This window comes from Calliopsis andreniformis, chromosome 10, assembly GCF_051401765.1.
Source record: "Calliopsis andreniformis isolate RMS-2024a chromosome 10, iyCalAndr_principal, whole genome shotgun sequence".
NCBI classification, from domain to species: domain Eukaryota; kingdom Metazoa; phylum Arthropoda; class Insecta; order Hymenoptera; family Andrenidae; genus Calliopsis; species Calliopsis andreniformis.
Window position 1 is genome coordinate 8,990,347 of NC_135071.1, and position 22,098 is coordinate 9,012,444.

General features: G+C 33.5%; 2 protein-coding genes across 2 annotated transcripts; both read left to right on the forward strand.

The window, feature by feature from the left end:
• Positions 1-3,918: 3,918 nt before the first annotated feature.
• LOC143184689 (chymotrypsin inhibitor-like) lies at positions 3,919-5,174 on the forward strand. Its single transcript, XM_076387110.1, has 3 exons — positions 3,919-4,267; positions 4,619-4,713; positions 4,952-5,174. The coding sequence occupies exons 1-3, from the start codon at positions 4,216-4,218 to the stop codon at positions 5,036-5,038; spliced, it is 234 nt and encodes a 77-aa protein (XP_076243225.1). The 5' UTR covers positions 3,919-4,215; the 3' UTR covers positions 5,039-5,174.
• A 5,527-nt stretch (positions 5,175-10,701) lies between these two features.
• On the forward strand, positions 10,702-13,440 carry LOC143185078 (zonadhesin-like). The gene is made up of 6 exons (XM_076387802.1): positions 10,702-10,750; positions 10,976-11,104; positions 11,365-11,471; positions 11,589-11,792; positions 12,331-12,564; positions 13,116-13,440. The coding sequence occupies exons 1-6, from the start codon at positions 10,702-10,704 to the stop codon at positions 13,266-13,268; spliced, it is 876 nt and encodes a 291-aa protein (XP_076243917.1). The 3' UTR covers positions 13,269-13,440.
• Positions 13,441-22,098: the final 8,658 nt, after the last annotated feature.

A 22,098-nucleotide genomic window follows, 5' to 3' on the forward strand; every position in this document is an offset into this window, starting at 1 on the left:
CACAAATATTAGTATAGATATTTCTTTACAATAATATTATTAGTTGTGAAATACATATTTAAATAACATAATATTAACTTGACCATAAGTATTTTCATTACAAATATTGCACATAATTAAATATTGCGGAAAGTATAGAATCTTTTTGAATAAAGAAATTATTTCACATTTACAAGGTTGATATACAAATATGTTGATAGACCTGTCCTATAATAATAATTCTTTGTTATAAGAGGACTTGCGAGCGAGTTCCCTTGTAGATGTATAAATAAATTTGTTTTACCATTGACTAAATATACAAATAGACTTTACATCTTATAGGGTTTCGTGACCACAGTCAAACTGCAGTACCGACTTAGAAATTCGAAACTGTTTTTAACGTCCTCTGCTCATGAATAACGGTCAGGTGAAGAACTAATCATTGGAGTAGTGGTTAGTTGGGAAAGGGACTTCAGTGTCGTACATTCATGTACTTGTCTCTGGCAGGGATCGAAGAAATAAGCAATTGTTAGGGTTTGTTAAAAGAATTGAGCTGTGTGACGTTTCACGCTATGACTCGATTTAACTTTGCTTTTCGTAAAGTATATGATTCAGACGGTATGATACGAATGATTAAAAATGATCCGAATTATGCTGTGATTGCTATCATTTTTATCGGGTGTATATGAGGGATTCGTTCGTTCATACTTATCATTAATTATGCAGAAAATGGGCTACTTCTCCGAATTTTATGAAATTGGAATATGTTGTAAAACTCACTCAACATTCTGAACAACTTTTACATGTAACCACAGCTCGGTCTTAGTTTTTGAAGCATTTATTAGCAACAAACCTTGCTTACATTTATAAATAAGGTTTTTTGCATATATTTCGGAAAATAAAGTTGAGTGGCGGTAACATGTACAGTAAAACGTTACTCGAAACTGTGTCTTTGATAGCATATTTCCAAGTTATTGAAATCGGCGGTGAATTCATTTCTGGATAATTATCGTACATTTAACAAAAATTAACGATTTTCAATAAATAGTGAATATCACTATTACCTATTACATATTATAATATATCACATATTACTTATTTTGGAATGGAGTAGTTTATATTTGTCCATCTTTCTCCTTTAACGTCCGATTTGTACCCGTACAGTGAAAGTTAGACTTTCTTGGCTACGACATTTTGCTTCTTTACGGTAGCTCTCCTGAAATCGAGCGAGGACCTTTTTTTATGACCTTGAATTCAGGTCACTGACAACTCAGGTCAAACCTCTTGAGCGATTGGCGCTGAGGGTTCTAAATAATTGGGATCGAGATACAGTTGGTCAATGGTCATCAACTTTAAAGAAAAAGTTTAAAAAACACATCATAGCAGGGTGTTAACCAAAATACTGTAATAATGATTATACCGAAATGATTTTATTGGTTAAACAGGAGGGATATACGTTTCGTACAGTTGTAAATTCACTCATGACGTATTGCACGTAAATTTCACCTGTATTGTAGCTGTCACAGATTTGTAGAAGCTTTACTTACCGAAATGTGCATTTACTGTACCACAATGAATGATAACACTGTTGTAGTACGCCGATAAGCTTAGTAAGTGGAAAATATAATTCCTTGAATTCGAATTGTGACAAGAAGGATTATGATCGTTTTCATTCCGCCTGAAAACAGTATATGTAATAAAGATCTCGTTGATAGTAAACGAATTTACATTGGATTAACTTGTTTGCGTCAACCAATTTGAAAGTAATACATTCACAGTAGTTATGAGTCATAGAAGACAATGTTAATAAAGTATTTTTTAGAACTTTTTTGGTAATGCAGAATTCACTCTAAAAAGTTTTTACTGACCGTATTAAGAAACATGTATACAACATTTGCTGGGAAGACAAGTAATTATTTCCAAAGAAATAATCGATATTTGTGCATGGTATACTTTGTTGCGTTCTTTGGTATCAGCAATAAAGTTACAATTTATTTTTTATGGATCGGGACATATCAGTAGAATGATCCTAGCAAGGAAGTCATGGTTTCAGGGAAGCGTATCTTTATTTCTCTGACCGTTTGAGTGGCTAGTGAATATGCCCGGTATGTGGTCAGACACGTGTCAGTGAAATAGGTAATCAAACCCACAGAGTTGGATTGCAAATCGAGCAATGACAGATATCGTTTCACCTGGAAATCGTAGCGATACGACGAATGAACAATGACTATACATTCACGGATGTAAAATCCCAGATAGTACAAAGACATCTCAATAAAATTATAAAGACATCCGCGCTTAACATTGAAGACGTCATAACGACGTCGGTAATATCCTTCGACTACCGTAGACAGGTCATGTGAACATCTGTTATTACAAAACGTGACATTTTTAAGAGATCTTTAGAACGTTGCATAGCTACTGTAAAGATATTTTAAAGACATTTGTTATAAAAATTCAGGTCGTCTCCCAGATAGCACACGATGTCACGAAGACGTCTATTTTATGTTCATTTTATGCCTGAACGTTTTACGACATAATTTAGACGTCTTAAAAACATCCAAGAGCGTACATCTTAAAGACTTGCAAAGTTTATGTCTGTAAAACGTCTTAAAGACACACTACATGGACGTCCTAAAGACTTACGCTTTTGGACTTCTTAAAAACGTCTAATTTTTGTCTGAACGTCTTATATATGTAATTTGGATGTCCTTAAAACGTCTTATAAATGTTTTTTAAGACGTCCTAAAGACATACTGATTTGTAACATCGGACGTCTCAGAGACGTCTTTTGGACATTTTTAGGACTTTACTGGATGTTTTTATGACGTTTTTAAGATGTCTCTGTGCTATTTGGAAATGTTCTAGACAACACGTAGACATCTTATGTACGTTTTGAGAATGTCCGAGACAGACATTCGTACGTACGGACGTTTTTAAGACATCCATGTAGTACGTCTTACGAACGTTAATTTCAGACGTTTTTAAGACATTCACGCAGTACCCAAATAGCACAGAGACATCTTAAAGACGTCTTAAAAACATCCAGTAAAGTCCTAAAAACGTCCAAAAGACGTCTCTGAGACGCCCAATGTTACAAATCAGTATGTCTTTAGGACGTCTTAAGAAACATTTATAAGACGTTTTAAGGATGTCCAAATTACGTATATAAGACTTTCAGACAAAAATTAGACGTTGTTAAGACGTCCAAAAGCATAAGTCATTAGGACGTCCATGTAGTCTGTCTTTAAGACGTTTTATAGATGTAAATTTTGCAAGTCTTTAAGATGTACGCTCTTGAACGTTTTTAAGACGTCTAAATTATGTCATGAGACGTTCAGGCATAAAATGAACATAAAATAGACGTCTTCAAGACCTCGTGTGCTATTTGAGATATATTTCAAATACAGTATTTTTATTTCGAATGAAAAAATATCTTATATTTTTCTTTTTAGCATGTATTATAGATAAGAATAAAGTGCTATATTCGTGCAATTTATATTATACTGATATACTTCTACATTTTTAATTTATTTTTTTTATGGTATTTAATCAGTGTAAAAAAATTGTATGGTGCATAGTACATAAAAGTTCCCGTCGGAGGAACATTAATTTTTAAATCAAGATAAACTTTAGAAGAGGTTTCGAGAACACCGAATAACTCCGCCATTGTGTAATATCTTTACTTTCAAAAAACTGAAGAATAAAATTGAAATTTACATTTATGTTTTCTCAGAAAGACTAAACTTTTCATTTACTAATTACTTATGAAAAAATTCTAAAATATTACCTTATTTTTTAACGTTTCAGATTGGCGGCGTGTCCTATTGATTAATATGTACGTTTTTCATAGCATCAGTGTGATGGCCTTTTCGACCGACAAGGGATAATTATTTTAGTCTGTACCCAGATAGTACAGTACAAATATTTCACTTTATAGGTACATATAGTATACACCAGAAGGATTTTTGGGGCTTTATAGAAGGATAGAAAGAGACGAACTCTGATAAAACTCTGATTCCAATCATTGTATTATTTTGTGTATGCATTTCATGTGCAACATTATTGCTTATCTCAAAGGAAAGAGGCGTGAAATAACATTTTACGTACAGAACACAAACAAAATGCAGCATAAACAGGAGGCTCGTGCATGTATAAAAACGGTTGTGTTCTGATTTTTGGACAAGTTCACTGGAACTATTTCAACAAGCAACATACAGAACCAGCAAAATTAAGATGTCTCGCTTTACCTTTGCCTTGTTTGCTCTTTTCGCAATTATTTTCTCAGGCAAGTAGTGCAATTTTAGAGTTACTTTGCTCCTTGTCTCTTACGAATAATTGCTACAGTTACTTCAATTTTAACGAATGTTCTTGTGTCAAGTTAATGGTTGTACTTAATGCACTTTACTTTGAAGGAGTCGAAACGTTTCAGACGTCTGAATTTTCTTAGTTCTTTGACAAATTTCTGCCCATGCTATTTCTGAAATTTACTTTTTCCTTAAAATTGAATTAAGGGTAGAGAGTTCAGTAAGAGTAAAGATTCTTTAATGTTTTCTTAACACCAACTTTGTAATTGAAATTGCATGCAAATATTTCGCACAAAACTCGTATCAGTAATAATATAAATTTTAACGAACAGCACAAGCAGCAAAGTGCCCGCCTGGGGAGGTTTGGAGTGACTGTGGTTCAGCCTGTCAACCATCTTGTCTAAAACCTAAACCTTTATGCACGCTGGTTAGTATACCAATTGGATCTATATGATATTAAAAATTTGTAATGTTATTAACGACCAAAGGGAGAATAAAAATTAGAATATAATTTCTATATTTCATACGTATAAACGAATATTGTTATGAAACATTATTTAAATCATCATTGTGTATGGTTTCACTGCTATAATATGTGTTATTAAAAAAATGATATTTCTGATTTTCATATGTAAGTATCTTATTTGAAATTGTATGTATTTCAGCAATGCGTTTCAGGCTGCTTTTGTCCAGACGGTTTAGTAAGAAACAATAATGGAAAATGCATTCCTAAGTCTAATTGCTGGAACTAATATCTGAAGAGCTGATTTAGTCGACCACTGGATGTTCTAGCGCTCACATATTTAAAAGAATAATGTTATAATTTGTTTACTGTATACGATGTATGTTTATATGTGAGGAAATATCGCTATCTAATAAATATTGCTGTTTGTATACGATAATAAGTTTTGCTTCCTTGCAACCCATTCTGAAGATTCTAAATCGTAAAAAATAAGAAAAAGACGAGAAGACGAATATACACAGATATATGATTTTTTTTACAAATACAGCAATTGCAAAGATGTTTGTAACTTCACGTAAAATATTTATCGTTACGACTGAACTTAATGCAAAAATTACTACGACCATCGCAATAAACATTAATTCCCTTTTCTTGGACAGAGTTATTTCCTAATTTCTGTTTTACAGTTTCGATGCGTTTAACGCTAAGACACTCCTACTTGAAATTCTGAAATAAACGTCAGAAATTTGTATACACGTTAATGTTTTTACCAAATTTATCGCCCTGTGTTGAGTGTTAACCATCCGGCTTGAAACAATTTCCTTAACCTGGTTCCTCCACTTTATGCGGAAGAACATAGAACTTTACTTAAAACGCATCTCAGGAGAATAGATAACTCGAGGCTAGAAGTTGTTAATCTTCGTCTCGAGTAACCTGCTATCCTGTAGGCGTTAGACTGTTGATGTCTCTACCCATACTACACGTCTTGATTTCGTGACAGCAATTGGTAGTCAAGCAAATAACATAAAACCACTCTAGAACTTTTATTTTTATCTTGTGATTAAAATTGAATTAGACTAAATATTTCAAAGTATTTTAGTAACTCAAATCGACATTTTTTGCACAAGATGCTCGTTAACTGGTGGTGGAAATGTTATGAAGTGATTCTGCAATAAAAAATAAGAAGAAAATGAAGAATGATAAAAATGTGTTTGAGGCCTTGTTTCAAAATTATTAATTGTTGAGAAAACGCTTAAAATTCGATGGAAATGTCTCACTTAAGACTTACTCTACTAATTTTGTTTGTATCTGACCTAGCTAGTGCATGTCGGCAGTAGAATAAGTACCAATTCAGACACATTTCACACGTATTTTAGGCGTTTTTTTAACAATTAATAACTCTGAAACGAAGCTTTCAACGCAATTTTTTTATTCTTCATTTTCGTCTTGTTTTGTCATATATATCACCTTTTAAAATTTCTGACACCTGTTGTTGAATACCCTGTATAAGGTAATTTAACTGTCATTCAAATCCAGCCAATCTAACGCCAGGTTCAGACACACTCAATAATTCAGTCGACTGGGGAGTAATTTAGTAACTTAATGTGTATGGATACTAAATATTAAATTAGTAATTTAGTAAAACTAACTCAGATAGCACACGGCGTCTTGAAGACGTCTATTTTATGTTCATTTTATGCCTGAACGTTTTACGACATAATTTAGACGTCTTAAAAACATCCAAGAGCGTACATGTTAAAAACTTGCAAAGTTTACGTCTATAAAATGTCCTAAAGACACACTACATAGAAGTCCTAAAGACTTACGCTTTATGACGTCTTTAAAACGTCTAATTTTTGTCTGAACGTCTTATATACGTAATTTGGACGTCCTTAAAACAGCTTATAAATGTTTCTAATACATCCTAAAGACATACTGATTTGTAACATCGGACGTTTGAGAGACGTCTTTTGGACATTTTTAGGACTTTACTGGATGTTTTTAAGACGTTTTTAAGATGTCTCTGTGTTATTTGGGAAGTATATCTACCCATATTGCACAGAGACATCTTAAAAATGTTTTTTTTAAAACTTTTTTTTTTTAAAACGAATGTTTTTACGACGTTCAAACATAATATGAACACAAAATAGACATCTTCAAGACGTCGTGTGCTATCTGGGTAGTCGAATAGATCCAATTTGTTGAACTTATCTGGTCGAGTATGCTTCCTCACCAGTCTCTGGTAGCTAAGTAAACCTATTCAGACATATTTATTTAGTAGAGTTTATTAGTGATTTCGAAAACTCGCTTATACTAATTTGGACACTTTTCTCTGCACTAAAATGTGTAATAGTAAGTATCACTACTCGACACTCGACTAAATTACTGGATCTGTCTGAACCAAGCTTAATATACGATTTGAATACTTCAAGCTGGTTTTATAATTGTGAAATATAGTGTATAGAAGCTTCTCAGAAGTCGGTGAGAAAAAAAAAATATTTGTTCTGCATAGATTTTAGCAATAACATACAGACAATTTGGAATATCAGTTTTAGTAACTTATTCTAGAAATCACATTGACAAAAGATATAAAGAGAGTATAAGAAAAAATGATGGTTTATCAATTTAAAAGTGAAAGCAGAAACAATATTGCCAGGTTTCTTATCTTGTTGCTTGTGCCACCTGTGTACCTGGTTTTAAGTCACCTGCAGAGCATCAGGTCGTAAATAGTGATGTTGTTTTATTTGTGTCATAGATCATACGAGGAAAAACATGTTATTTTGGAGGGAGTCAAATATGCTAGCATATCTTCAATAAAGAAGTTCCTATATTCATAGTTTGTATGTCGGAAGACGCATGCTCCCTAAAGTCTACCAAGTTCTAAGACCATTAATTTACGGAACACTGTAAACAATTTTCATACCTTTGAAGTATGTTCACTTTCATTCGATAGTAACTTGTCGAATTCGCAAGTGAAAGTAGTAACGTGGTTTCGCTTGACTACTGCGAAGTTTGCATATATGTACTCCCAGCTCAGACGAATCTGGCCGCATCGGTACTTTCTATCTCTTTCTTACATGGGAGGCATTGAATAAGAGAGAGAGAGAGAGAGAGATAGATAGATAGAAAATATCGATGTGGTCAGAATCGTTTGAGTTGACCGTATTTTGTATTCCTCACAACTTAGAGACGCAATGAGTTTCATGAAATTTTGATAAATGCATTTTGAAGATAAATTGGGTACACGTGTAGCAAAAAAATTAGGTACACTGAGGGAGAAAAAGTTAAAGAGAACTATGAAAAATGTTCTCAAAAGTTGCTTTTCTTTTTGCTAGAACTATTCTTACGCGCAGCATACCATGATAATACTATCATTTCTTTTGGTCGAGTGATATGGATAGCAAAGAAACGCAGAATGTTCCGTCTTAAAAAATTCCATACAGCAAAATATTTACGAATAATTTCAAATCAAGTCAAGCGAATCACACTGCATGTAAAATATGCTGTATAAAATTGTTTTTTATACTTCTACCAGTTCCCGGAATATAGCAGAGTAACGAATAAAACTGCTTTCTTGATTGAAAAAGACGTTCTTCGTTTTACGGAAAGAATTTTAAAGAATTCTGAAAGAATCTGCAGAATGAGAATCTTGAGTACGGTTGAATCAAGGATAGTGCATTTTCATTGAACTTATTTAATGAATTTAGTACTAGCCTAGAGACGTAGAATTTATTGTAATGATAATCTTTTAGGAAGGACAAAGGAAATATGGAGACAACGGTTACTTTTGTTCTTGTAATTGATATATACTACTGATGTGAGTGACTTGACAGGTGTAACTACAAAGAAGTTACGAAGAAATATGAAAATACGATAAGATATGAGAGGAAAGTTTGGAAATACTGATGTTTGGATGGGAAAACGTGGAAATTGATTTATCAAACCCATTTCCGAACAAAGCATTCAAATCTTTATCATAAACTCTGGCTACGAGGCACGTTTTAACTCAAACAATATCCGTGAAAATTTCCATACAATGGCTATAATTTTAAATAATTTCACCATTAACGCTTTTAACGTGGACAATGTTAAAACCTTGAATTTACTTTCGCGTGTTCAAACGTTTGCAAAATGTTTTGAGTCAAAGATTGAAGAGAATAACGAACACCTAGAAAGTTAGGCGGTTATATATTATTTTTGTTTAAGTTATCTTATCTATTTGATTACTTTAAATAATACATTACATTGTTTTTCCTTTGCTTCTTGTAATATGGTTTGGAATATCATATTACAGTATAATATTGAAATAAAGGCAACTGTATTTAAATATTCGTGAAGTACAAACCTCGAATATGTATAATTCATAGGATAAGTATATTTGCAGTTATATTGCAAACTGATTTAAATTACGTGTTTCTGTCAAAGTTTTCAACTTCAATACTGTCTTATGAACTTGTGTCTTCTTTACCCCTTAGTTTTAAATGAAAAAGTTTCTTTAATTCCGTTTCTTTTTTCTGAAAATAAAAATTTTACATTCTACATAGATCTCAACTAAGGCCATAAATCGAATTTATTGAAAATGTGATATAGGCCGTTTTGCCTTATATCACATATAAAATCAATAAAATATTCAGAGGATATTGAATTATAGATTACATGTATGCATATCAAAAACGTAAATTTTTAATTCCTCGCTGCATGCAGGTTTCTCTTAATCCATCAGATTCGATCCAGAAAGCTAGTTATTAAAAATGCATTACTTGCGCAGGTTCTAGTAGGTTAATATACGTATAATAAATATATGCCTTCTGCCTTAATAAATAAAGGCAGTCCTTTCTGATTCTATGCCTGACAAAAAATATATAAGCTTTTTCTAGTATGTCTAGTATATCTTTAACAACAGAAATAAATATTGGAATATCTATAAATAGGGTTTGACATTCGTATCACTGAATATTTCACATGTTATCGATGTATGCTTAAAGGGAGGACCTGCAGAAATATCCTGGCTTTTGCCAGAAATCTACTCTGAGTTGACCGAAAACAGCTTTCAAAGTTATGAACTGATGGAAGTTCTGTGGGTAAAAGTTAATACCTCTCTGCAAAATACATATTATCTGTATTGGATAGTGATCAATATTTATGGTATTGTACATTAATGGAAGACTCTTTTAGGAATCGATTTGCATCATAAAATAAAAATAAAAAATATGCTAAAATGTGTTTTTATTATAGTCAAGCTTTGAAATGTAATGAGCGATTGTATATCTAACCTTTATCCTCAAATCACATACAACCAAACCAAATGCATAAATATGTATCTTATCTAATAATTGAAGGAGTTACAATGAAACAAGGTAAAAAAAAGTGGAAAAAAAAGAATACTTGAATTTTCAATATCTATACATTCATTTCCAACATACAGTAGGTTTATAACATGTATAAAAAGTGACTCACATGTTACTCTATCTGAAGATAGCACTTTGATTGATAATTCGTATAAAACACTTCTGTAAACTCGAATCAAATCACCATATGTTGTGTCTAAAATCAACGTATGCTACGTCTTCTACTGTCTTATCTGCTTGTTATCGTAAAATCTCATCTGGATATGACATTGAATTAAATCCTTGTGATCTGAGTCACTTGAAACTTAATGAAAAATGTCAATCCACGTAGGCACTTTTATAAAAGGCACTTTCAAATCTAAAAACTTACGAAAAATCTCATTCTCAGGGAGAACGTTCCTCTATATCCTCTTTAATATTACCTAATAAGAAATTTCTGTAATAAATATTTTCTCATGGAGGAGTGAGTTAAATGCGGAAATTTCCTTATCTTGTCCCCTGTATGACGAGACACGTCTCATTAAACGAAAGCAAAAATGTAGGGCTTAGTTGTAACGTATAAAAGCACTGTCGTTGAAATTTATGTTCAGTGTACGGAGTCACGATGCCTCGTCTTTTCTTAACTTTAATCGTCGCCTTGGCAACCTTTGCTTGTAAGTAAACGTCTTCTAAGCGCCACTCACTTTTTTCTATAATCAACTACGATTAGCTCATGTTCGCCTGTTTCAAGGGACAAGAGCTCTTTAGTATCTACTTGTTCCGATTCTATATTCTTTGGGGAATCTATAATATCTAGCCAAATATAATAGGAGTATTATATTGGTTAGTTGAAGGACAGTACAAGTTCAGAATAATCTCATTTTCAAATAATGTCAAAGTTATATCTGGGTCTCGAAGCCAAAATGTATTAAGTCACGCAGAATCGAGTGGACATACTACACTTTGGCTCTGGGGTCCACATATGTCAAATGCACAGAGCTACACGTTGGGATCAGATATTTCAAAATGTACATACTGTTCTCCAACTCACCGGTTCAATTATTATTGTGCAATCTACTATGATTGACCAATGTCCCAGTTTGTAGCGAAACTTTTGGAAAATGAAAATCAGTTTCCTACTTTGGACAAAGATGTTCTTATGCATTCCTTTGACATAAAAACACTTTCATAGTAAAATTCATTTGTCATATTTTACCCCATTTGGTACTCGATAATTAGTCTTAAGTAAATAACAAAGTAGAACATAATAATTTATAAAATATCACAGTGGTGTTGGCAGGACAGCCGAAGACATGTCCAAAAAATGAGGTTTATACTCCATGCAATGGTCACTGCCAAAAGAATTGCTCAAACCCGAATCCAGTTTGCACAAAGGTTAGTCATTCAATTTTATTAAAATGCTTGTGACGTGATGTCCCTATAGCCAACATTGCAAGATTCCAATTTGGGGTGAACCTAGTATCGACCATAACAAAAAGCTTTGGATTTCAGATCTGCGTGGAGGGCTGCTTATGTAAAGATGATTGGCTGAGGAATCGGGAGGGAGTGTGTGTTCCTCCTCAGCGTTGCTGGAAATCCTCGGACGAAGATTCTTCCAGTGAATCGCAGGAAAAGTGTCCAAAAAATGAGGTTTACGATGAATGTAGCGGTCGTTGCCAGAAGACTTGCGAAGATCCGGAACCAATTTGTCCCTTGGTTAGAGTTTCAATTTTATTAACTATGCTGCAGGCTTGCCTGCAAAGTGTACAATTGTTTCCTCTTTTACTCTATCTAGCGTCATGATATTTCAGCTCTCAGTGCTGCACTGGTGCAATATTCATTTTAAACGTGTCTCAGACGTTTTTGCTGGTTAACATTCAATATCTTTTAGATTATTTCAGATTGAAAAACTCAAATATTTTCTTGAAAACCAATATTTGGGGCCATCAGTGGTGGACTAGCCAGGGTGTTAGCTTGCTCGATGGCAAATGGGCTCCCTTAAGACCTTTTAGTAGCTTGAAAATGTAATAGAAATTCCATTATTATTATTATTACTATATTTACTATAAAAAGTAAATGATAGCCTTACAGTTATGGGTGTACACCCTTTGTCTTCTGACTACCAATATTTGTGGACCCATTCCGCGACTGGGGTTCATTGCATTTCAGATAACGATTTAAGGATCTGGGTGTTAAAGGGTAAACTCGCGATCCAAATTTGATGTTAGTCACAGTAAAAAATTTCCAATTCCAGATTTGCTTAGGGGGCTGTGTATGCAAAAATGATTGGCTGAGGGACCAAAATGGAATCTGCATTCCTCCGAAGAAATGTAACTCAAACGATAAATCATCATCGGAGGACTCGTCGCGTGATAAATCGGATTCTTCCAGTGAATCACATGAAAGGTGTCCAGAAAATGAGGTTTACACCGAATGTAATGGTCATTGTCAGAGGACTTGTAAAAGACCGAATCCAATTTGTCCTTTGGTTAGTGTTTCGATTCTATTAACTATGTTGCATATTTATTTACAAAATGTACGAGTTGAGTCGCTCAAAATGCAAAACTGATCAATTCCATAAAGCACAAAGTAGACAAAAGGGACGATACAATAAATAATATGTTAAAATTTAGCTTAAAGTTAACAACCAAAGTAATCTATTATAGCGAATTGCTTAAGAGATGGTTGGTATTTGTTTCTAAGATATTGAATTTTTGAATCAAAACTTAAAATTTGTCAAAATGGCTCGAGAATATTTTAAGGATTATTTATCTACCATACATAGTTCTACTATTTTATGACAGTGCATATAATTATGCAGGCTAATTTTTGAGTATGATTTACGTGCTTTGACGAAAAAAATGAAATTGTCATAAAAAGTGCAGTTAATTAATTTGACTTTTGAAGGGCTCAATTATGTTTTGTTTTCCAGATCTAGCTAGTATTTATCGAAATACTTTAAGTATAAATAAATTAAGTATTGATTTAATTCGTGATTCGCAATTGGAGTTAATCATTGCAAAAACCTCTCGATTTCAGATTTGCATAGAGGGCTGCATATGTAAAAAAGATTGGCTGAGGAACAGCGATGGAAAATGCGTCCCTCCGAGGCGTTGTGCGTGTAAAAAGCGGAAGTCATCCGATGAATCGAAGTCATCCAGTGAATCCAAGTCATCCAATGAGTCGAAGTAATCTGATGAACCCAAATAATCGAATGAATTATAATAACTGATATATATTAATGTGATACGATGAAATTATATTGAGGCGAGAGTTATATGAAAACTGTCTTACTTATTATGAAAATATTCTACGTACAGTCATTTTAATAATATTTGATGTATTTTTTACGATTAAACATGAATGTTGCAACATTTACAAATGGGGGTTTAAATTTATATCGACGAATACTTGCAATGTCATTGCTATTTGAATTATAATTGCTAGTTGAAGGTTGAATGTTTAACATCTCGGTTACGTTATACTTTAAATGGAAATTGATAAAAGCATGTTCTTTCATGGTTGTATATTAATCATTATGATAATGTCTAACAGATAGTACGAGTAAGAGCTAATAATAACCTTCTCTACATACATACGTATATGTGAAGGAGAGGCAAAAAAATGTGTTCGTAAAAAAGACCTTGCTTCTTTAAAGTTCGAGTTGACTCCATTAAGACAAGTCGTAACTACAGTGCTATAAAATCAGCTTGAAGTATCTAAATCATATACTGAATTTACTGGATTTGAATGAAAGTGAAATTAGAGTATATAAAAAATGTGGATACCTTAAATTATAAAAATATTACGAAATATTTAGTGCAATTGAATTTTAATCGTAGATTGCAAGATTTAAAACTTCTACAGCGGCTTAATAGTTATGAAACGAAGCATGTATTATATTCTCGACAATAGAAGGATTAATAAAGTTAAATTAAAATACAGCGGACCACGTTTAATGTAGAAGAGTAGAAGTTTTACATTTGCATGAGTTGGTAGCTTTCGTTACACGTAATACAGAGCCTTGAGTATTGTTTTTTTCACTGAAAACGAATGTTCCTCATGAAGACATGAGGTCGCTTTGTTGTTTAAATCAGACTCTTAATGGCCTCTTAATTAAGCGAAATTCTGATGCTATCTTTGAGCAGTTTACAAAATTCGATTTGTAGCTGTTTATCGCGCGACACGTTTGGCACCAGAAAACTGATGCTCTGGAGAACTTTCTTCTTACTATATATTTATGAGATAAAACAAACACAAAAGGCTCGTAGAAGGTCTTGAAAAGAAGTGTGAATATACTTCGCTGAATATATTCTTCTATAAATTCAGAATAATGCCGGCGAAACTTTTATACCGATCATTCTGTCGAAATAAAAGTCGTTGATATAGTCGAGGTTTATGGACAGAAATGTACATTTTATACCGGGTGACCCGCATCAAAGAACGTTATTTAGAATAAATTACATCGGAGTTAGTCGGCACGTGAGATAAGAGAACATAAACTCTTTCTTCGTAGATCCCCATGGCTGATATGTAAATTATTAATGACTTTGCGCGCATTGCATGGAACAATAGAAAGCCTAGTCTTAATATTATTAACAGTTCCATGTGTCCACAATTTTAGCATGAAAATTAGCAAGTGATAAATGAAACTAGTAACAGTTATTATCGCTGACGAGTAATTTTTAATTTCTCTTGTTTAACGCTTTTGGCGCGATCGTGGCTGCGATACTGTTCACCTGTAGTTTAGTTCGGAGGCACTATTTCAAAAACTTCAGTTAAATATCGTCCTTTACAAGTTCGGAAGTTCTGCAATCTGACGTCTTTATAGAGATAGGAGAAGTTTAAAAGAAGGGAGTGAAGCATTCGTGGAACTGCAGTGGCAGCAAAATAGACTTACCAAATCTTAAAGCCGCTACACACGTTGAAACAAGTGATGCAAATAAGTATAACCTCCGTGGATTCATGAAATCGTAGAATTTGATGTGGTCAGATACTAAAATCCAAATACATTTTCAAGAATCTTTGGTTGTCTTTATAAAATGTAAAAACTTAAACATAGAAAACAAATTGACAAAATTATTAACTAATTACAATTATTTGACGGAAATAAGCTTTCTAAGTTATGTTGCGTTATCAAAAGAATTGAAGGTAAACGAAATGATTAGAAAAATTATTTATTTTATTATTATACAATGATCATATACCATTTTTCCTGTCTATTTCACTGCAGGCAGGAATTTAATTCCTTGTAAATATTAGTACGCTTGCAACATCTGTATTCAATTTGCTGCAAGCATACGAACAGTTACAAGGACAGGATTTACCTATCCTGTTAGTACCACTGCATTGGAAATACTCATTTCAATGGCTACCTTGTGTTTTATTTAGTAAATGGAAGAATGCAAAGAACCTCTTTTTACTCGACTGCTAAAGTCGCGTTGGAATTTCAGAGAGAAGATGTATCATACGGAAATAAATAGCATTTAATTAATATACGGTATACAGGGTGAATGAGGACTTCGAAGTGTCTATACGTAGTTGGCTCGAAGTGAGTCCCTTTAGGGTGGATTTGGTGTCGTTCATCTCATAATAATTCAGCTAGAGCCTGGGTGGTCAAGTGAAGTCTTAGGTACTTATCGTAATGGTTCTGGTAAAGGATGAGGGCTAATTCGATCTTGTTTGGACGGTTAGTAATGGTTTATCGACCTAACACCTTTGGAATAGGTGCTATGAAAAGCTCGAAAGAGAAACAATAGCAACATGATTAACTTTTCGAGAAACTGGTTCGTGTTGTTGTGGATTTGGTGTTATTTATCCCATTTTAATTTAACCCAGGACAAAGATGTTCATAGCAAAGAAAGTGTAGTGACGTCTCCTGGACCCATCCCAATGATTCTGGTAAAGTGTAAAGAGTGGGGGCTAATTTGTCCTTATTTAGATACCGGGAGTGGATACTCGTTGCAGTTTCCTTAACCCTTGATTATGGATCAATATTTAAGGATGCGATGACTTCGACTACAACTAATTGGATATTAAATATTTATCGAATTAATGTGGCATTAATTGTTGCATAGAAAATAAATTTGATATACACATGTTATCAAGTTTTATTATGAAGTCTTGTATAGTTAAATGGAAGTAAAAATAAAAATCTATCCTACGGTGTCTGTCCGACTTCATATCAATAATTGAGGATTAGTAGGCATTAAATTGCTTCGGAAAAGAGTGGGATGCTTCTGGCCTCCTGGGACACTCCAAATTTGAATAGTTGTTTTTTTGGGCTGGATCCTGAAGGGAGGATTTGTGTATAGTTCCTCCAGCACAGTAGAAAATTCCTTGCAGCTAGAAACTCAAGTAAAATCCTTCGGTCTCATTCCAATAATTCTTTTCAGATAAGAGTCAGTTTATCCTTGCTTGAATACTTGGTAATGGTGGCTGCTAGGCATAAATCTTATTGCAGTACCTTTAATAAGCACTAAGTTGCTTTGAAAAAGTGTTGCAACTTGTGCCTCTGTATACATAATATTGTTAGCCTTTACTTTAAGTTAATTGAAATTCTCTATTCGTACCGAGAGTGAAGGAACCACGTGTTTTGTACAAAAAGCAAAGGATACTTTGACACACGAATTTGGAGTAAATAAACTGTTCTAATTCAAAATTAAACTTCAAGCGACTGGATTTCCCTATTACAAAGGAATGTAAATTTGCAATATAGGAACTCCGAGTACTGAACAGTGACAGAGCTATGTGACTGATGTCACTGAGTCAGATAGACTTTCCTTATTTAGGACTTTTGAAGAGATTAGACATATTTGGCAAGCTTTCGTAAAACTTTGCATGTAAAGCAGCCGTTACGGAACCCTTACTTCTAAATGCAATTCTGAAGCATTCCTACGTTCAATAGGGTTCACTACTACATATTTCCCTATTAGGCGAGTTTTCTCACAACCCTTTCACAGTCTTGTTCATTTAAACTAACGATCGCTTCAGAAATTAACAGGCTTAATTTTCTTTTAAATTATTTGCTTTCAAAGGCACGTTTATTAAAACACTTTCTTTCCTTTTGTAATTTCATTATCGGTTTTCAAAGTTTTTACGTATAATTTAGTTGCAAAACTAAATGCGTTACTGGTAAATATCTTTAGCGCTAAATGAGACGCAAAAGAGTTTCGGTTCTTAAAAGTTCTTTAGCAACGAGGAATATTCCTTCCTGGAATATGACTTTTGCCTACAAATTATCCGCCTTGTAGGACCAGGAATCCAACGCGTTGGTTCATGAAACAATATGGCTTCATGGACAGGAGTCAATAATGAAATATTTAGGATTAATTCTTAATTTTCTAACAGAGCAGAATTGGCAATATCTCGCTTTTCAAATTACCTGCTGACACAAATTGTTTCAGCGTTTGGATTTACCTTGTACTTAGCAGCACGTGTTCCCAAGCGGACGTTTTTCCGACGATAATTTGGTTCATATAGTCAATGGAATGTTCGTGTGTACCATGGGTCTTTTGCGACGATACTTACTCTGGAAATATGCCAACATGTACAAAGCAGTGAGAGGAAACTGCTGAAAATTACGCTTTCGTCTTTCTTTGCTAGTTGTGAAAGCTTAATAACTTCGGGAGTATCTACATGCTAACATGTGAACTTACTATTATGAAGTTTTGTATGAATTGTAAGAACGTCTAAAGTCATTTTAAGAAACACAAAAAGTTGTTTTCGTTCCAAAATAGAGTGAAACGTTGGTAATCAATTAAATAGGAATCTGTCAAGTAGGGGAGACTCTTAAAATAGAGATTAGTTCCTATCAAGTAGGAACTATAAATATGATATTTTAAAATAAGATGTCAAATCAAATTTCATCCTAGATATAATATAGCTGCTGCGTCCCTGGTGAGTAGATAATATTAGAACCAATGTTAGCTCGAATTTGAATATAAATTAGTCGGTAATATTCTAATTAAATTCAACGAAACTTAGCAGGGTAATTGAAACGTACTCATGCACTAGTGATAAACTATTATTCTCGTTTATTTCGAAATTCCTACATTTTGAAACTGAATATCTAACAAGAAGTAATTTTATTAATTTCAACTAGCTGAAGAATTCATTGAGCTTACTAAAACTGATAATTGTATTAGAACGATCCAACTGTTTCAAATGCCTTGTTCCCTTAGTTAACAAGGAATACTCGTGAAACATCTCGTGCAGACTTTACGTCTAGGCGCATACCTACTAACAATCGAGTAACCGACAATTTATCTAACCATAATCGCATACCTACCCAACTTAAGACTGATTACAAACTAAACAATCCTTCTTTTCTATCTAATGCACAAGAAGACAATCGATAAAACTGTTGGTCTTCGATTGTCGATAGGTGTGTGTTTAGACTAATGAAAATTAATTGATGTCCATACGTCATATAATAGTTAAAACAAAAGGATATGTCTTTTAAATAAATCACTTCGTGTAATATTCTCACTTTCCCGTGTCCTAATAATTTCTATCATCAATTTTCTATCATTAAATTAAGAATTAATTAAATATTTCTAATATTACAGAGCGTTGTGAGACCCTCAGCGATGAGCTGCGCAGAGATTTTCATTGTTTCCTCACTATTATCGAATGTGTATACAGTGCTATTTAAAGATCCTTTTCTCGTAATAATGATTTAAGAGTTGTTTCTTACTAAATAATTTTTCACTAATTCTAAAATACACACGAATTACTTAACTCAGAAAACGCCATTTTTCTAATTATACAATTTTCATTTCCGTATGCACAGCAGTCCTGCAAATAGAAATTCTCCATTGTTGAAGGGTCAAGGATTACTACCGTATTACATCTCTGTTCTACAGGAACAGTCGAATTTTCTCTGTTTAACAACGACTTGTGCATGCATTGTTCAGCACGTTAATCTTAAGAAATTCTGTTCGAAAATAAAACTTGGATTTCAGTATCAAATTTATGATTCGAATACAGAGAAATTTCTTTAAGAATTTGCAAAACATCATTCAAAAAAAGGTAATCATATTTTGTCAACGTTGTACTTACTTTTGTTTGACGTTGCGAGAGAGGAAATGCGATAAACGATTGCCTCGTGACTTGTGAAAAACACTTACATGATCCTACTTCAATTATTAGGAATCTTGTTAGGGGAGAGGTGGGGTGAAGGGACACGAAACTGAACGATGCAATTATCTTATAGGTACAAGATCCCTTCCTGACGAAAGTGTTTTTGTGTCTTAACAATACTAAAGCATGCCCAAATACACCTAATTTTAAATTGCTGCTACTTTGGAGATCATGGAGATATATGATTGACTTTTTTGTATTTTAAAGTAAAGTCTTTAGGGTCTTCTCTAAACGTTTTGTGACATGCTATTATGGTTGTCTGATTGCTTTATTCCTGCATCTGTTTAGTTAAATGATCTAAATTCATATGTTTTTAATAACATAATTTCGATTAGTCAAAAAAATATGTATATTTTAATTTTTAATGAAAATATTGTTTTGTGTTGTTTAATGTTTAATCTCAGAGTGTTTTTTTTTATAATATTGTATAGTATTAATAACAATGCCGTGGTATTTAGATAAATTTATAAAGACATACCAATACTGTAATTATGATATTTATAGAAATTAAAGTTAAACGAATAATGTTAATTGTTAATGTTCACCTTCTCATTTATACGTAAGCATAATCCATTTAATCTAGCTAATTTATGAAACAGAAGCTTATTATTATTATATAGTGTTCGACAAAGCTTATCAGAAATTTTAATGGGTGATTTTAAATGTTAAAGTGGGACAAAAATTAAGAATGACAAAATTGCGTTTAAGAGTTTGTTTCAGAGTTGGTAATTGTTGAGAAAATGCCAAAAATTCGCGTGAAGTGTCCTCTTTCCTGTTATTATACCGAAGAAATTATTAGTAGTAGGTACCCACTTGCGAAATTCATTCCACCATTTTCTAACTCCTTTGAAACAGTTCATTTCAATATCTTTCTCCAAAAATGTAAAGATTTCTCGCATAATAATGAAAAGTTTGAGTACCTTCTTCAATAAGGAATATACGAACAGAAAAGTTTAAAAGGTCTCGTAAAATGTTCGTCCAATTTTAAAGAACACTGCAACTGCTCTTCTGCCATTTCACAGTTACACTTCCTGGGATCGCTCACCCTTTACAATCTTTTTTATCTGCGCAACGGACACAACTCGTTCCTCTCGCATGGCACGCAGTGTGCACCATAGACCGTACACACGTCCACAGTTTTAAGAACAATTGTATGAATAAAATTGTGCTCAATGCGTCCCAGCTACGAGCGAGCAATTTCGACGAGCACTGAGATATGGGGGTCGATAAAACTCGGAGTCAGTGCGCGGAAGCTTCTAGTAGGCGGCAGTTTCCGTCGAGAGTTCAATAAAAAAACCATTTTTCGTTGAACGACAATCGACTTTGAGCAGGCAGGGCTAGTGTACTCGGATCTACGAGCAAGAGGGTTGTTTCCTTGTCGAAGAATATCAAGTTGCAGATTCACCAACCGCTGCGATGCGAGTTAGCTCTCGAAGCTGGACGATAGGGGATGTCACATTAAACCTTTTGCTAGTTGAGCTACTCTGACGTTCAAGAGCCACGGGTTTCGGGACACGTAGTTTACGGAACAACCTGTAGTTTAGCTGACGAGATTCTATCGTACTGCTTTGGGAGGAACGAGACACGACAAATTCCCAAGTGTACTGTGTTGTGGTGTTATTTTATGATACAGAGTATTTCTGGGGGTGGTGGGGGGGAGGGAGGGAGGGCGGTATGCGAAGTAAGACACAATGGATGAATAGAAACAGCAAGTGTCGTTTCGTTCCGCAGACTGAAAATGCATGTTACAGCAACAGTGGAATATTTTCGCAAAAGTAATGGTAGCTGTTGAAACAAATGAAATAATAACGTTTTAATATAAATTGAGTAGTAGTTGGCTGAAGTAGTTCAGTATTATTTAAGGGACTATATGGGGTGTTCGACAGAATGTGTCAGAAATTTTAAGGGATGATTCTACATGTCAAAATAGGACGAAAATCAAGAATGACTGAATTGCGTTTAAGGCTTCCTTTCAGAGTTATTAATTGTTGCAAAAATGTCTAAAACTCGCATCAAATGTGCCTGACTTGAGAGTTATTCTACTGTTCTTATTAGTTAGGTCAGACACAGCGAAGTCAGTAGATGTTAGATACATTTCATTCGTATTTTAGGTGTTTTGAAAAATTCTTTGTACTTGATTTATTATTGTTTTCTGTATTAGATAGGTTGAATATAGCTGAAAGGTAGTATGTACTATGGAATAAAAATATTTTTGGAAAATGGATCTTTTTACTTACCTGTATGCACGAGGCTCCTTAACTGAAGGTATGAAAGTAGATTTATATACTTACGTATCTACAAGGGAAACGTTTTTGTAATTGGTTAAATATATAGTAAGGCTTCTTGGATTAAATGTAGAATATATTTCATGAAGTTTTCCACATTTCAGCAAACGTCCTTTAAATTCCTCTTTAGTGCATAAATAAAATATACTCTCTTTATGAATATAAGATAATGTTTATTTTAAGATATCTTAGATGTCTGTCCGAAAAAATATCGAAGCTTTACTAATGATCATAGGAACAATACTTGCAGACCCAATTACTCATTATTCGAGTAATGAAATAAACATAGTCGAAACATAATGCAATAATATAGACATATTATATTATAAATTGAAGCAGAGACAATAATTCAGTCAATCGGTACTCACGATGTATTACTATCACAGTTAGATGTAATATTTAGTCGTCTTCTTAAAATGATGATATCATAGCTTTACATGGCATTGCTTGGTTATAAAGGTGATTTGCGAAATATTTAGCAACAATGGCATTACAAAAATATCGTGAACTTGGTTTTGAGCAGTGTCAATTAGATGTACATACATATAATCTACATTAATATATGTACCTATATAAAAATGTGGAACAGATTT

Bases quoted from the DNA above. Each gene is read 5' to 3' on its own strand.
- LOC143184689 (XM_076387110.1), top strand. From the start codon at position 4,216: ATGTCTCGCTTTACCTTTGCCTTGTTTGCTCTTTTCGCAATTATTTTC. The intron at 4,268-4,618 runs GCAAGTAGTGCA...TTTAACGAACAG, and splicing joins TTTCGCAATTATTTTCTCAG to CACAAGCAGCAAAGTGCCCG. The intron at 4,714-4,951 runs GTTAGTATACCA...TATGTATTTCAG, and splicing joins CTAAACCTTTATGCACGCTG to CAATGCGTTTCAGGCTGCTT.
- LOC143185078 (XM_076387802.1), top strand. From the start codon at position 10,702: ATGCCTCGTCTTTTCTTAACTTTAATCGTCGCCTTGGCAACCTTTGCT. The intron at 10,751-10,975 runs GTAAGTAAACGT...ATAATGTCAAAG, and splicing joins CGCCTTGGCAACCTTTGCTT to TTATATCTGGGTCTCGAAGC. The intron at 12,565-13,115 runs GTTAGTGTTTCG...TCTCGATTTCAG, and splicing joins CGAATCCAATTTGTCCTTTG to ATTTGCATAGAGGGCTGCAT.